At 39.0% G+C, this 16,356-nt stretch overlaps 1 protein-coding gene across 1 annotated transcript; it reads right to left on the bottom strand.

The window, feature by feature from the left end:
• Nucleotides 1-2,582: 2,582 nt before the first annotated feature.
• Nucleotides 2,583-6,369, bottom strand: LOC124302546 (methylcrotonoyl-CoA carboxylase beta chain, mitochondrial). Its single transcript, XM_046758820.1, has 8 exons — nucleotides 6,068-6,369; nucleotides 5,462-5,715; nucleotides 4,816-5,232; nucleotides 4,230-4,645; nucleotides 4,013-4,147; nucleotides 3,800-3,936; nucleotides 3,622-3,707; nucleotides 2,583-3,523 (listed from the first exon to the last, which is right to left on the bottom strand). Exons 1-8 carry the CDS (start codon nucleotides 6,179-6,181, stop codon nucleotides 3,406-3,408), a joined length of 1,677 nt encoding a protein of 558 aa, XP_046614776.1. The 5' UTR covers nucleotides 6,182-6,369; the 3' UTR covers nucleotides 2,583-3,405.
• Nucleotides 6,370-16,356: the final 9,987 nt, after the last annotated feature.

Below are 16,356 nucleotides of genomic sequence, written 5' to 3'. Positions count from 1 at the left end.
CGACGACAATATAATATATATATATATAATTTCTCCGTTATGTAACTGCCAATTGATTGTTTCCTAAGGGTATTATATACGTAATGATAAGAAAAAATTAGAATCGAATAATAATGAAAATGAAAATTAAACTGTGTAATGTAACTACTCGTATAGTTATAGATAGCTAGGTATATGGGAAATGACATGTCTGAAATGACAATACTAATAATAATAACAATAAAAACTATAAAAGGGATAAAACTGGCTTTTGCAAACGGAGAATTTTGAAGGAATAGCCAAACAGCTAGTCGTAGAACGACGAAGAGTTGAAGCTACATAATATTACGCCGTGAAACTATATGAACACGGAGCTAACCAACGTACTATATACAATAATAATATCATTTAGTACGTATCATCGATTAGTGATACGTCTATATAATTATTACATATCAGATGTAAAAAATAACAAGTTGCTTCAATAAAAATCAACAGTAAGATGTATTCGTATATACCGAGAGTTCTATAAATGACCTGCTCAACGATTCCAACTCGTCTTATTCGTTTATAGGCGTAATCAACTTTGTAAAAATATTACTAACGTAGTAGACGAAGTGAACGATGCGTAGTGAACACGAACTTATATTACAGAAACAGACTGCGCGGTCTGTGAATCGAGCTGAAGCCTTAATTAGAAAGAGGGAGCACAGCTGAAACCGGACCTTTCTGTTGCACGATTGAAAGAGTGGGGAGCAGCCGCCAGGCGAGGAAAGCAATAAGGCAAGCGGGGAGGTATACTTATAATAGTCTACGTGTTTCCCCCGCCAAGTCACCGATTAGAGTGAGAGATCCGACTCCAGCTGTTGCCCTCTCTTTCTAATTACGGCTTCAGCTCGGTGCACAGACCGTGGAGTCTATCTCTGCGAGTCTATGCCTCTATTTCTGTTTCTACCGGCGGCCATTTTGAAATTCAACCTTATTGTGTCCACGGACTTAATTATGTCTATTTACGCTATCTATCTATTTCCACAGTCATAGGAACTTAATTAATTTAAAATAAAAACACATTAATGAACCCAGAGGAGAGCAGAATCGATTATCTTCGAGTAGTAGAGGGTCGAACGAGAAATACCTGACGAGCCACTCCAGCTCGAGACTCAAGTCCCACGGAATCCACTATTTGTGAAGAAGTGAAAAATGATGTAGCGAAAACCACTAAATTCTGATATCAGATGCTAGTTTTAATTAGAGTCCCTCTGTACGCAATAATACGAATCACATTATAGCTTGTGCACTCACGAGAAAGTTACAAGGAAGAACCTTTGAATCGCCATCTGTTTGTCAGAAGTCGAAGTATATTTGGGAGCCAGCCCGTGCATTTCTGCCCACGTTGCGGCAGCATGCGTCGTACCCAATTCTGCCGTAAAGTGCTGCCGAACACGGTCTTGCATGATCGGATGCTACAGGAAATGCTACCTAAATATTTCAGATAAAACTGGACTCAGAGAACGTTCGAGACCGATTGTAACTTAAATTTTGGTTACAAGTGAACCCACTTGGCGAAGACCGAATCAACAGGCTGGGCGACTCGCACGTTTCAACGATCACGTTATGAGAATTACTCTGCGTAATTAAATACACTTTCATTTCTGATCTGCTAACTTTCCGCTATTTGGAACCGACAAACTCACAACACACACAAACACACGATTACTCCCGTACCGCACAAGATTGGGATTCGACCATTGCAAATCGTCAAAATGGCGGAACGATCGCTCACCAATTGTTTTTCCCGGAAGGGTAGCTTATTTATTAGCATGAGTTTAGCTGACAAGCCATCAGTATAATATAATATAATTAATGAAATCGTTTGTAGTTCGTCTTTAGATGATTGTAGTCCAGTTAGAATTGTTTGATAGTGAACTAATTTTTTTAAAGAAAATAATTAAAAACTCTACATATATCTAACCGATATGTATAACGCTCAATATTTTCAATAAATTCATGTAGAATTTTTTACTATTTTATTTATTTTTTTTTAAATTGGTTCACTCTCAAGCAATTGTAACTGCACTACAATTAGGTATCTAGAGACGAACTGTAAACGAAGTTCATTAATTATATTATATTGATGGTTTGTCGGCTAAACTCATATTAATAGCTTATCCCGCCAAAAATTGATTCAAACTTTACACGAGCGCTATCTTGACGCGATAGAAATTACTAATTGATTGACTGCCGCGCGTATCGGTATTTCAAGTATTATCAACAAAATTATTCGAAATGCGGAAAATTTCAGTCAGACTTTTCAAACAGAAAAGTGCGGAAAAGCATATTAAAAATTTAGATAATTGAATAGTTTTTTCCTACCCTTGCTTTTTGAAAGACATAAAAATAAAATACACATGTTTGACTAATGTTGAGATGAATTTAAACGTATTATAAATAATGAATAAATGTAATTTATAATTGTTTTTTGTTCAATATTTAAATGAGTCACTGAATATTAATTGAACTGAACAAAACTGAGCGGATGTTCAAACTGGAAGTACCTTGCTCAGGATTGCCCAGTGACCAACCCTATTGAAAAAATTATGAAATAATTCAGCAAATAATTTATTACATGATTATTACATGAAAAATACTAGATCATATATAGTGTTACATCTGTGGTTTTGCGAGAGCCGGTAGTTCTTGCAACCTCAGTGTGAATAGTCTAGGTCCTTGATTGAAAGAATTTAAATTGATAAGAAATAAAAGGAACTCCTCTTTTAACAGGGGAGAAAGGTTGCAGGTTATGCCCACACAAAATACCCTGTTTAAGGGGGGGCCTTTGTCAATTTCGAAGTTGACGTATAAATCTCTAAATATCAAATTCCATGTACCTCAAAAGCGACAAAGGACTTAACAGCCCCATTGTATACGCAACTTTAAACAAAGGCACTCAAGTGTGTTTTCATTCGATGCAGGAATGAAGAAATGGTATAGATTTTACGAAATGGCAATATAGTGAAACTTCTCTTAACGGACACCTCCCAATAATGAATTCCTCTTTACAACGGACAGGCTAAAAATTTCCAGTAACACAATTTAAACGTTGATGTTGTTCTGAATAACAGATACTCCTCAATAACTGACAAAATTTTCAGCCCCGAAGTTGTCCGCTATTATGAAGTTTCACTGTAGTAAATTCGTAGAATTCATGCCATTTCTTTATTTTATTTTCATACATACATACAAGCATTTACTCTTGTAAATATACGTATCTCTTATTTCCTTACCCCAACTGCCGATTCTTTGGAAAAATATGTCTATGTTACATGATTCCTGTCGAAGGCTATAGATCCATACATGTTATAAACGTATAAAAAAAACTTTTTACAATTAAAATAATTGACAGTAAGTACATCGTTCCGCGTCGATTTACATTCGGAAAACGCCGAAGGTGCTGTCTAAAATCGGCGTATTTAATGCTGCTGCCAAACTCAATGCCAGTACCGCGCGAGTATCAACTGGATCAATCACTCCGTCATCCCAGAGTCTAATTAGAAATAAACATGGAGTTAATTACATTGACTAAAGTTCAGTAAGCTCGAACAATTTTGGTCTCATTCTTAGTGAAACTAATTGAAAATTAACCTGGCACTGGAATAGTAGGGATTGCCTTCAGCCTCAAACTGTTCAATTATCGGATTCTTTAACTTGTCTTCCTCCTCTTGGGTCCACTGAAAAAAAGCCCATGTAAATGTGATGTCCTTTAGAAACCCAAGACCAAGAAAAATTGAAAACAAACTTGCGAACCGAAGTATATACTAACTTGCTTTCCCTCTCGAGCTCGCTGATTTTTTGTAATTTGAACCAAAACTCCAGCTGCCTGTTCTCCGCCCATTACAGATATCCTAGCATTAGGCCAGGAGTACATAAACCTTGGAGAAAAAGCCCGACCGCACATACCTAAAATTACAGTTTTCTTTTTAGTTTCAGATTCTTTAGTTTTAGATTTATCCACAAACGAAAAAGAACAGCTTACCGTAATTTCCAGCACCGTACGATCCTCCTATGATCAAGGTGATCTTGGGAACTTGAGCACATGCCACTGCAGTTACCATTTTCGCACCGTTTTTGGCTATGCCGCCGGATTCGGCGTCTTTTCCGACCATAAAACCTGCGCAATGCGATATAACAAAAGCAAAAAAGTGAACCTTTTGAATTAGAATTGAATAAACATAGGTACTCTGAACACGTACCAGTAATATTCTGGAGAAATATCAGGGGTATCTTTCTCTGCGCGCACAGCTGCACAAAATGAGCACCTTTAAGTGCGCTTTCAGAGAACAGTATACCATTGTTAGCAACAATTCCTATTGGGCAGCCATGCAGTCTGGCAAACCCGGTGACCAAAGTTTCTCCATACTGTTCCTTAAATTCGTCAAACTCTGAGCCATCAACTATCCGCGCTATAACTTCCCTAACGTCGTAAGGACGCTTCAAATTAGCTCCAACGATACCATAGATTTCCTCAGCTGGGTAAATAGGTGCGGAAATATCCTTCTCAATCGGGATAGTTGAACATTTTTGACGATTCAAATTCTTCACCATGCGTCGAGCCAAGTACAAAGCGTGAGGATCGTCAATTGCATAGTGGTCAGTAACCCCAGAAGTTCTGAAAACAATTGTCAAGCTATATTAATAACATGCAGTACGGTATTTAATTCTATGACAAGCAACAAATAGTTTTTCCATCATACAAAGACACGTTCATTTCGATGTAGATTTCATCAATGTTTTACAAGAAGAATTACACCTATGTTACAAAACCTTTCTCAATCATACCGACAGTGCAGATCTGCTCCTCCCAGATTTTCTGCGGTAACGTCTTCCCCAGTTGAAGCTTTGACGAGTGGAGGTCCTGCCAAGAAAATAGTGCCATTTTTGCTGATTATATTCTCATCGGACATGGCAGGGATGTAGGCTCCGCCGGCAGTGCAGCTTCCCATTACAACTGCGATTTGAGCTATACCACGAGCGCTCATGTTAGCTTGGTTGTAAAAGAATCTACCAAAGTGATCCCTGTCTGGAAATACCTCCGCCTGACGCGGCAAGTTCGCCCCTCCACTGTCCACCAAGTAGATACATGGCAACTCGTTGTCTTGTGCTATTTCCTGGGCACGCAAATGCTTCTTCACAGTTATCGGATAGTATGAACCACCCTTGACCGTCGCATCATTCGCTATTATAACACAGTTTTGTCTGCAACAAGACCAAAATAAAATTTTCCAAATTTTGTACATATTCAATTATTTTCATTCAGGTGTGTGAATTCTCCAAGATGGAAAGGTGTGACTTATGAGTAACAAAATCAAAAAATTTAAATCTAGTAGATTTCATGGTATTGTAAATTGAAAAATTTTAATTAATGCAAAGCTTGTGACAATCTCGAAGCAGTTTTACGCAAGCTAAGAAAGAAGTATGAGTTTACCCTGATATTTTTCCAATTCCTGTGATAAGTCCACCCGCTGGGACTTCGTCTGTTCCATACATTTGATAACCGGCCAGCTGGGATAGTTCTAGAAATGCGGAATCCTTATCGAGGAGAGTGTCGATCCTTTCCCTCGGCAACAATTTCCCAAGCTTAACATGACGGGATCTTGCCTTTTCGCCTCCGCCTTGAACTACTTTTTCTACAGTGGCCCGCAGCTGATCAACAAGGATTTTCATCTGGCTGTAGTTTTCCTGTAATTTCGAAATTGGCGTTAAATGCCACCTAGTTGTAGACAACATTCAAGGATTTATTTCATTATTTGAGATCCAATTTGTTAAGAATCGGTTACATATGTCAATGATAATCCTTATGAAGTTTGAAAAAGTGACAACCGGTTTTTGATAATATTAACTAAATAATAAATTAAAACTCTCTTGTACGAAGAGTTCAGAACGTTGGACATAAATTCGAACAGTACAAATAAGATATTCAAATCAGAGGTGAGTTGCGAAAGCTTGGTAGATAACAGTCACGTTATGCATAATGCCGGGTAAACATATATAATTTACGATACCGAAGGAACGCTGATGTTCAATCACTGACCTGATACACCGGGGAACTGGTGTCTTGTTCGCTGCCAATAATCGACGCCTCATTGTGATATTTTCTTGACAAAAATCTCAAGCGCGTGACGATACAGCTATTTTTACGGAACATTTGTTTTTTCTTAGCGCAATGACTTACGTTACTCGACCAAATGTCCGCCACACACTGATATTCGTCGCTCGTCGTTTCTTCTTACGCATTCTTATCATTATCAGTCAAATGACGCGGTTCACTTGTATGTTGCAATTCCCGGGTGGTGGGTGACGTTCGTTTGAATTCCTCAAAATTAGTTCCGTGTTTCTCCACTGCGGATTAGAGACACGACCGCTGTTCTAGAGAGATTCGTTTCGTTGTTTTTCATCTGTTTTTTAGTTTTCTTGCTATTGTAACATCCGACCGGAACGTCCGTATGTTTTATCGACTATTATTACTGCATGTTACTTTTATCAACTAACCAAACTCGAAGTACGAGAATCTTGTAACCATAAGGAATTAAAACAACTGTCCAACTATTTGGAATATCCCTAGATGGAAATAACTATGACATTCACTAACCAAAGCTTAAAAACCATGTTACGAGATCTTCGCACTACAAAGAGCTATAATATTATTATACGTTATTACATATCACTATCATATTAACACTATAATTAACTAACACGATTATATCCAATTACTATATAGCACTCGACAACGCCATTTGTGCATTCGGAGCTGAGAGCTATACCATATAACCTGGAGTACAGAAGATTGTAAAACCATAGATAAATGTATAACCAATATAGTGTAAAGATAGCACTGCTGCAATAATCCATAAAACCAGAGACTGCAAAACCTTCAAAACCGTGAATACTAATTATCCAGCATGAACTATACCTTCCTCCGTAACGCCGTATTGTAGGCAACACGCGCAACGTTTTGAAGGCAATGCAGATCTCCAATGTGGAGCCATACAGAGCTTCATCTAGAGAACACATTAGGAAACTTACCGACGAAACGATTGAAGGTAAATCAACTCGCAATAAACTAAAAGATGCATACGTGGCAACGCCCAATGACAGGCAACCAACAAACATAAGAAAAACGTTCTAGAAGCTTCCAAGCCGATTTATATCAATATAAGAATTAATAATTACAGAAGAGAATTATATACGAAAGCACACATGTAAACCTGCTCTAAAACTATGGATTATCAAATTGTTAAATACCCTAAATTTGTTAAGATAATTATAACACAAACACCTAAGAATATTCGCAGCAGCGCGATTCTAATAATGTGAAGCAAACAGCAACTATGTCTCATAAACAATCGCTATTGTACTCCAGGTGAATAACGACAGTAATCAATTATAATACATATGCAATTTTATATAGATACACGCTATAAAACTAACAAACGACGAGTAACCAATATGACATATAGACTTTGTAACGAACAGGATAGTAAGAATATTAGGAAGTAAACAGGAACTAGAATTAAGCGCAATTAAGGCGGGCAGAAGCACAGTAGCCGAGGGGCCAAGGGGGGCTTGCGCCCCAACAACAAATCCCACGCAGAATGGAAAATTACACAACAACGACCCCGCACCTACACCACCGCACCGGTGCAGCGTTATACCATATGTAAAAACTTGCAATATAGTAATAGCTAATGAACTAAGATCACAGGCGTGCATGCGGCGAAGATGTCGTGCCCTAATTAGATTTCCTAGAAAAAGAGGGAGGTGCGCAAAAGGTGACAAAATCTTAAGAAGGGGATCGTTCTGCGCAACGACCGACCCCTATAAAAACGGCGACCGATCATCCGATCGTCCTCTTGATTTCTACCACCAGATTCGTCATCTTGTTCCGGTACAGTCTCGCGGTAAAACTGTGCTATTCTCCCTATATGCAACCGATGTCAACAATGTCGTTAGGCACTGCTCGATCGTTAAATATGCAGACGATCTGCAAATATTTGCTCATTGCTCTCCCGATCGAATTGACGAATGCGTCGCTCGTATTAATGAGTATATTGCTCGAATCTGTGGCTAGGCAGATCAAAACCTTTTGCGCTTGAATCCGGCCAAAACGCAAGCGATGCTCTTAGGTGCGGCTCGAATTATTAACACGCTGCGACCAGCCCAGCTTCCAGAAATAAATGTGCAGGGTTTTCACGTCCCGTTTGTCGACGTCATTAAAAACTTAGGCATTACAATCACGCCATCTCTTAACTGGCGAGATCAAGTCACAAGCATTTTAAACCGCGTATATAAAACGCTGTACCAACTGAAGGCTAATGGTCAGGCACTCACTTATAGTCTAAGACGGCTTCTCGTATCGGCGCTGATTTTTCCAATATTTGACTATTGCTCACTCCTCCTGTTGGACATTACGGTTGTTGAAGATATCCGCCTACAACGAACTCTTAATGCCTGCGTTCGCTTCGTTTTTAACGTGCGCAAATGCGAACATATTACGCCCTACTATGAGCAACTTAAATGGCTTAAGGTCCCCAACGCCGGCACTATTTCCTCGGTCTTTTTGTGTTCCGCGCCCTGAAGTTGGGTGTTCCTCCATGCTTCGCGGCCCAATTGAAACTACTCTCCGTCGAATCCACGCGGGCTCACCCGTCCCGAGCACCCCCCTCCGACCTCGCCGTACCGTCATGCAGGACTTCGGCATACCAGAAATACCAAAAATACCAGAAATCTACGTTGGTCTCGGCCACTAGATTCTGGAATTCTCTCCCTCCCGCTATACGTGACGCAACCTTTAAGGCTCTGGTTTTTGAGCATATCATTCAAGGTCATTAGCTTTCTTTTCTATTTCTTTTCTGTTCTTTTCTTTTATTTCCTTTCTCAGTTTTATTTTTTTTTTACTTACTTACTTAACTTACTCGCTTATACATTAGACTTAAGTTAATTTTTAAGTACATTAGATTTAAGTTTATTTTTTAAGTTTAAAATTTTGTATTTCCTTGTTATTGGGCTATTAATTTATACTGTTGGGTTCGCTACCCTAGTGTAATAAAATTCGTTCAATTCTATTCTATTCTATTCTAAAATCCTTTTGCCTTTTGCATTTAAACTTTTCATACAACGTTACTCTGCCCAAAAGTCCAGCGAGCTTTCAGCTCCATTTTGTCATATTAATTTAAGATCTTACACTAAGTAACTCCGTTTTTGTGACTTGAAATATTGAACTTATAAAATAAATCCAAGTTAATCAAAGTATCCGAATATATTAGAATCAGTTATTCCGTTAAATGCTCTCACCAATCTACGCTGCAAGTCATCATATCCAGAGTATTCTCAAGAGGTAAGCCAATCAATTAAATCTTTTATCCAATAATTACTCCTTCCTCGGTTCGTTCGATTATAGCGACAGAATGCCCGTTGTCCGGTGTATTTCAATACTTTATCGGTAATTGGTGACCCAAACTACTGATGTGAGTCTGACTGTAGCTGTGTGAATGATTCCGGTGTCTAACATCTGGAAATTTCCACCAGGTACCGTTCCGACGTCACATATAAAATTTTTTGGTGCATCGGCCGCGAAACCAAACGTTATAATCGCGAAAAAACTTTTGTGACGCGAGTAGCGACCGACGGACGGCGGAAATTTTTGCGCGCTACCGACACGAACTGAAAATCATCCCAATCTCGCTCGATTCAATAAAATAACTCAACAAACCTGAATTTTAATACCCGTTAGCTCGCCAAAATTCCAAAAATCAATGAGTCAGTCAAGAATTTTTCCATCCGCTCTGGAAATTTTCCATTCAAATATTTCTTCAGTATCGCACCTACTGGGATCTTGTATCACTGCGATCCCTCGTTTTTATCGAAATACTCTGTCGAACCGAGATTCCAACCTTTAATCGAAACCCCTGACGAATACCATTTGTTCTCATAACGAATGCTCCCAAAATCGAACGAAACAAACGGAGGAAAACGCGAAACCGTAGTGAAGCTTTGGGAACAATATACTCAGCCGATTATATTAAACGATCCGCACGAAATCCCGGACTCTGTAAAGGAGCCTTATCTCAATAAACCGCAGAATTCTAACCATACCATCGGAATTTCTGAAGATATTTGCTATTACACGGGAGATACAGAAGAACGAATAGAAGAAAGAAATAAGCTGTTCGAGCCCCCAACGCGACCCAGAACGATTAGCGAAGAAGACGCAAAGATTAGGAAAAAGGCAAAAATTATTTCTGAATACCTCCCGTTCAAACTTCCAACGATTTCTACCTCCTTTTCCTCCGACACGGAATCTAAAAGTTAAAATAAACCTTATTAACAAAAATTCAAACTCAGTCATCACATACGCATCGGTTATTGATCGGGGAACCCATAAAATAAGGAGAATTGTTCAGAACATCACAGCACCCCAACTCGTAATCCATATCCATAAAAACGAGTCAAAAACATTTTTTTTTTATTACTCTCAAGCTCCCCGCTATCAAACCTGTCCTGTCTCTCTCCCGTCTCAGCAGTCCCCGAAATTGTCGCTATTATACGAATCCCGAACAATTAATCCCCAGTTCCAACCCAGTTATAAGCAAATAAATCCGCTTGTGCAATCCCAACATTAAATGGGAAAGGAAGACCCTCCTATCGATAAAAAACGCCCAGCCGTAGTACATACTCCGCCTTCAGACCGACGACTCAGATCACAAGTTAGTACGCAGGGCACCCAATTATTTGAAGGACAATTAGAAAATTTAGAGGAGACGAACGCGTCGGGAAACTCAAGTCTAACTCCCGAACATTCACGAATCTCCAACGAAAATCTGCGCGGATTAAGACCCGAAATCGACGGAAAAATCCCCACAGTCCCCGGTACTCTGAAAGAACTGGTAGACGCGGCGATGAAAATAGAAAAACAGGAGAAAATTAAAATCCAACTTAGACGAGGAGATCAACCTAGCACAATTCAAGACGCTACGATAAATTACGCGATGTTTCAATCATATAATTGCGTTGTATGTGGACCAAACGACCACGATAAATACGATTGCCAATATAATTCAGATAAAAGCTGTTACGATCACCGTAAACCTCGGAATCAAACTTATGTTATCCAAGGTAATCAAGCAGACTATCGGGATAATTATAATTCAAGAGATGCTTATTCGGATCCTCGACGTAACTCGAACACCTACCAACTGCAAAATAATACTAACTCGAGAAATCAATTTCCGAAACATCAAAATCGTCAAATAAATTACCAACCGCAACCCGGTTACGATTCAAGAGAAAATCATCCCAATCGACAACAGGGACCTCCGAATTTTAGTAACCAAGACAATTACAGTAATCGAAGGTCGAACTCCCCTAATCAACAAGGTTATCCTAGAAATAATCAATATCGCGAAAATCGCTATGAAGGGAACAATCAATACCGCGGAAACGTTTATCCCAACAATAACTCGTACCGTGGAAGAACTTATTCAAGGGACCCTAGCCCGCAGAGGTCACAATCAAATTTCAGACAGGGAAATCAGCGTCCAAATCAGTACGACGATAATAAAATAATTAGACAAACGCGTTATACTCCGCAAACAAATTATCAGCCCTACAATTCGAACCGACCTGACGAATACCAGACAGAAAAACCACGCGAATACTGTCGATATTGTAGAAACTACGGTCACTTAATCAATGAATGTCCAACTAAACAGCGAAATGGTAGATTAAATCAAATACCGCGAGAAAATCGAGTCTCATTTACGGGAAACGGGGAGAGCTTGCCGAACGACGGTGCGACCTCGGAGGCTCTCAAAACACCCAACCGCACCTTGTCTATTATACAGGGCGTACCGATAAAAAACTAGTGACGTTGGCTACAAGCGATATGGAACAAATAATTATAGGTCCGCCTCAAAATTCTGATAACAAATCAATCAACACGATCGTAAAACCAGAGAGTATAATCCCTACGATCAAATTAGAAGCGAGCGAATTACAAAATCCGAGTACTTTCATGTTGGATACAGGCTCCGACCTGAACATTATAAAAAATAACTGTGTAAGGTCAGAAATCGAAATAAACGAACAAAAGAAATTTAATCTTAGCGGAATAGTCCCCGCGTGCGTAGAAACTATGGGAGAAGTTCCCATAAACGTAATAGGAACCGAAGCTCAATTCCATATAGTTCCGGAAAATTTACCAATCCCACAGAACGGAATCATAGGATCCCAGTTCTTCAACGAAACTCGAGCTCAGATAAATTTTGATAAAGGCACATTAGAATTCGGTAACGTACAAATCCCATTCCTAAACCAGCAGGAAAAAACGACTCCGTATAGAGCGCAGACTGGCAACTGCGACAAACTCGCGGAGACCGAACTAGGCACCGAGGTTTTACCGCTCCTAGATGTAGAATGTAACGGGTGTCTCGGTTATACAAAATCCGATTTAAAGACCGAAATTTCCGAACCTCTTAAAGGAAAGGAAAAGGTCAAAAATCCGGAAGATGTTATCGTAATTCCATCGAGGACACGGCTTGGCATCCGTATCAATCTCGAAAAAACTGAGTTAACCGAAGGGTACCTACCTCTGATAGACGCAGGTGACAACGTCTACATAGGGAACGCGTTAGTGGCAAATCGAGATAATAAAGCGTACCTATATGCAATTAATACGTCAGACTCGGAAGTAAGGCTGAGGATTCCACCGCAAATCCTGGAGGAAATAAGTGAAACAGAGGACTCTTTAGAATCAGATACCCAAAATTTTAAAATCAAAAGCGAGAATGCAAAAGAAACCGTTAATTATAAGAATATACCCACAAAATATCAAATATATCCCGACGAATGCATAAAATACGATAATGAATCTGTGAAAAACGATAATAAATCTACGAAATATTCCAATGAATCCATGAAAAATAATGACGAATCCGCGACAAATCCAAGCGAATCCAATGAATCTGTGAAAAACGATAATAAATCTACGAAACATTCCAATAAATCCATGAAAAATAACGACGAATCTGCGATAAATCCAAGTGAATTCAATGAATCCGTGAAAAACGATAATAAATCTACGAAATATTCCTATAAATCCATGAAAAATAATGACGAATATGCAACAAATCCAAGCGAATCCAATGAATCTGTGAAAAACGATAATAAATCTACGAAATATTCAAATAAATCCATGAAAAATAACGACGAATCTACGATAATACCAAGTGAATCCAATGAATCCGCGAAGTATGAAAATAAAACTACGAACAATAAGTGTAAAAATAATTCCGACGAATCCGAGAAAAATAATAATGAATATTCCGACGAACCCATAAGAAATGATAATTCTATAGTAAACCTGAGTGAATCCAATAAACCCATGAAACATGAAGATAGATCTGAGAAGAATGAAACTAAACCCAGTAAACCCACAACGAGTGAATTAAACGAAATCAAATCAATGGAACCGTATATTACTGATAACGCAAAAAGGGCTGTAATAAATAAACATATCCCAGTATTTAAAGAGGAAATAAATCAATGCGATAAAATCCAAGCGACAAATAAATATAAGAGAAGACAAGAAATAAAGTCTACGCGAATCCGCAAATCTAAACCCTATACGAAAACAGCCGAAGACGAGTATAAAAGGAAAATAACGTGCGCAATTACACGGAATATCTCTACGCAAAACACGAATCAACCTAATGAAATAAACATCGCAAAAATAAAAGGATTATTTATGGTTCAAAATTCCCACGACGACCTAGTCAAAGCCAGGGTCGAGCTTTTGGAATCCTTATTGAGATTAGAACACTTAAATACTGAGGAAAAAGAGAATGTCTATAACTTAATCCGAGCAAATGCAGATATATTTCACCTACCAGGCGATAATTTAGAATGCACTGAGGTAATTAAACATCAAATAACTACAACCGACGAACAGCCAATAAATACGAAACAATATCGCTACCCACCAATCCATAAGAAGAAAGGTGTGTGTGTATGTCAGCTCCGACGCACGACTGGCGTTTACCTACTCCTTACGAACAATAATTATGATATATATATATAACTGAAAAAAGGGTAAATCAGCGCACTTTCCAAAACGATAAGAGAAACAAACATATATCTGTAATTTTATTCGGATTATTTCAACTTTAATCACTTGATGATTTGTTTAATAGTACATAAAATACACGTATCAATGCATAGAAGTACGAGAAAATTTAAAAATCAAAACATTGAAAGTTAATGGTTAGGTTGCTGCCTGCATACGTGTGTCTATACAATGAATGCTACTATATGTATCGAGAGTCGCGGTAGCGACTCGAGGCAAGTACATTTTCTCGACAGCCCGCAACACTCTTACGCCGCAAACTTGCTTATATTTATTACACAGCATGGATACCCTGTACTCGGCAGCAGCGTACAAGTTGCGGCAAAACTTCGTAATACGCAGGCACACAACACACTCGTACAAATATCCGCACACATTCAACTCTCAGACCAGAGGTAGTGAACTATACAGTGAGACTACGAAGCACCGCACAAAGAGGAGTAATGTATTCCATCTCATTCTTTTGCACGTTCAATCCTACAGATATATATGTTTGTCTCTTTCTACTTAACGCCTCAAGCTTCCGAATGTTACACTTGATTTTACCCCACACAAAATTTCCGTACCGGGCCTTATAACTCAAATCGTTTCTTAAGGAGTAAACTCCAAAAATTTAAAAACTCACGCTTCCCCTACTCCAATAAAACATACCCAACCACACAATTCCCGCTAAAAGCCAACCGCTCGCAATTAATAATCCTCATCAACATTACGATTTCAACTACTACATCAACATTTCAATTTTACAGATGAATCTGTTGACAAACCAGGAAAATTTGGTCATAATATTCACCGATAGATTTCAGCCAAATATGCGAACTTTAGAAATAAAGCGAGCTGGTAACATTATTGTTGTAATATGCAATAGAGTCATGCCAGATTGGGTAAAGAGCGTGACCCGTCAGTTGTTATGGCACGACGATCTGCCACCAAGAATCTATAATTATAGCGTATATACCGACTACATCGTTAGCGATATATACACCACCGTCAATATTCTCGATTACGGGAATTATCCGAATAGCATAATAATAATCAAAGACGTAGATGGCGAAATATTTTCAATATTTTTTGATGATCAAAATTACAAGGTCAAGCAACACTTTATGATCGACAATCTGGCAATCGAAATTCCTAACAACGATAACGATGAACTAATAAACTAAAACCATGACGAGAGCCACTATCGGGTACATTATCAACTAATTCCATCATCATAACTAATCATGCCGCGCATAGATACATTTAGTTAAGTACACCGGATATATATATATAGCATACCTCTAACGATAAGATAGGAATAAAGAAACACCCAACCCCTATGCGGGAGTGACAGCTAATGTACGACGAGAAAGTACACCAAACAGATCCCTTAAAAGAAATGATGCCATACGAGAACAACGCTTTAACCTGTGTGCAAGGGAACTACCACAATGCGAAATAAACGACAACCGAACTGATGCAAAACTATGGTGATTGCAGCTCCAAAATGTACATCGTAGACCTTCAAGGATTTCACGGGGAAAATCATGTCTTCATGATAAAGGAAATCGCAGTGATGAGTTGCTGCGAAGGACCAATACACTATTCGATAGTCCGTATGGAAACAGAAAAATCCACTCTTCCGCCAGAAATCCAAACGCTCAACCATCAATTAACAGATCACCACCACGGGCTCGATTGGCACGATGGCACCGCCGTTGCCAGTGACGTAACTAAGGCATTAGAGGCAATGTACAAGAACACAAGAATCTACTTAAAGGGCTCAGATAAGGTCGGAACCTTAAGACCATACTTCAACGACATAGTAAACCTGGACGACCACGGTTGCCCGCCCTTAGCGGCGATTAAAGAAAGCGGAGTACCCTGCATACAACATTCTTTTATGGATTTTAAGCAACGTCATAGCATTACTTCACTGGGTGAAACAATCCTTCCGCGAGCCAGTAAACTGCGACAAATGGACAAACGAACCTAATCGGCTCCCATAAATAGCAATGCCAAGCTGTCAACGACGACGGGAGACACCGAAACGAAGGGTGCCCGAGTCATATAAGAAAATAGCCCTGAATTTACTGGGACACATCGTTAACACGATCGAAAAAGTTTGCAACGATCCAGAATAAAACCAACACCCCGTCTAAACCCAAGGGACATGCAAACAATAAAAAAAAAATAATAAATACGCGTCACCAGTCCTC

Source organism: Neodiprion virginianus, chromosome 4, assembly GCF_021901495.1.
Source record: "Neodiprion virginianus isolate iyNeoVirg1 chromosome 4, iyNeoVirg1.1, whole genome shotgun sequence".
In the NCBI taxonomy this organism is placed as follows: domain Eukaryota; kingdom Metazoa; phylum Arthropoda; class Insecta; order Hymenoptera; family Diprionidae; genus Neodiprion; species Neodiprion virginianus.
Note: the sequence above shows the minus strand (reverse complement) of the source record. Positions and strands in the feature narration are given on the sequence as shown.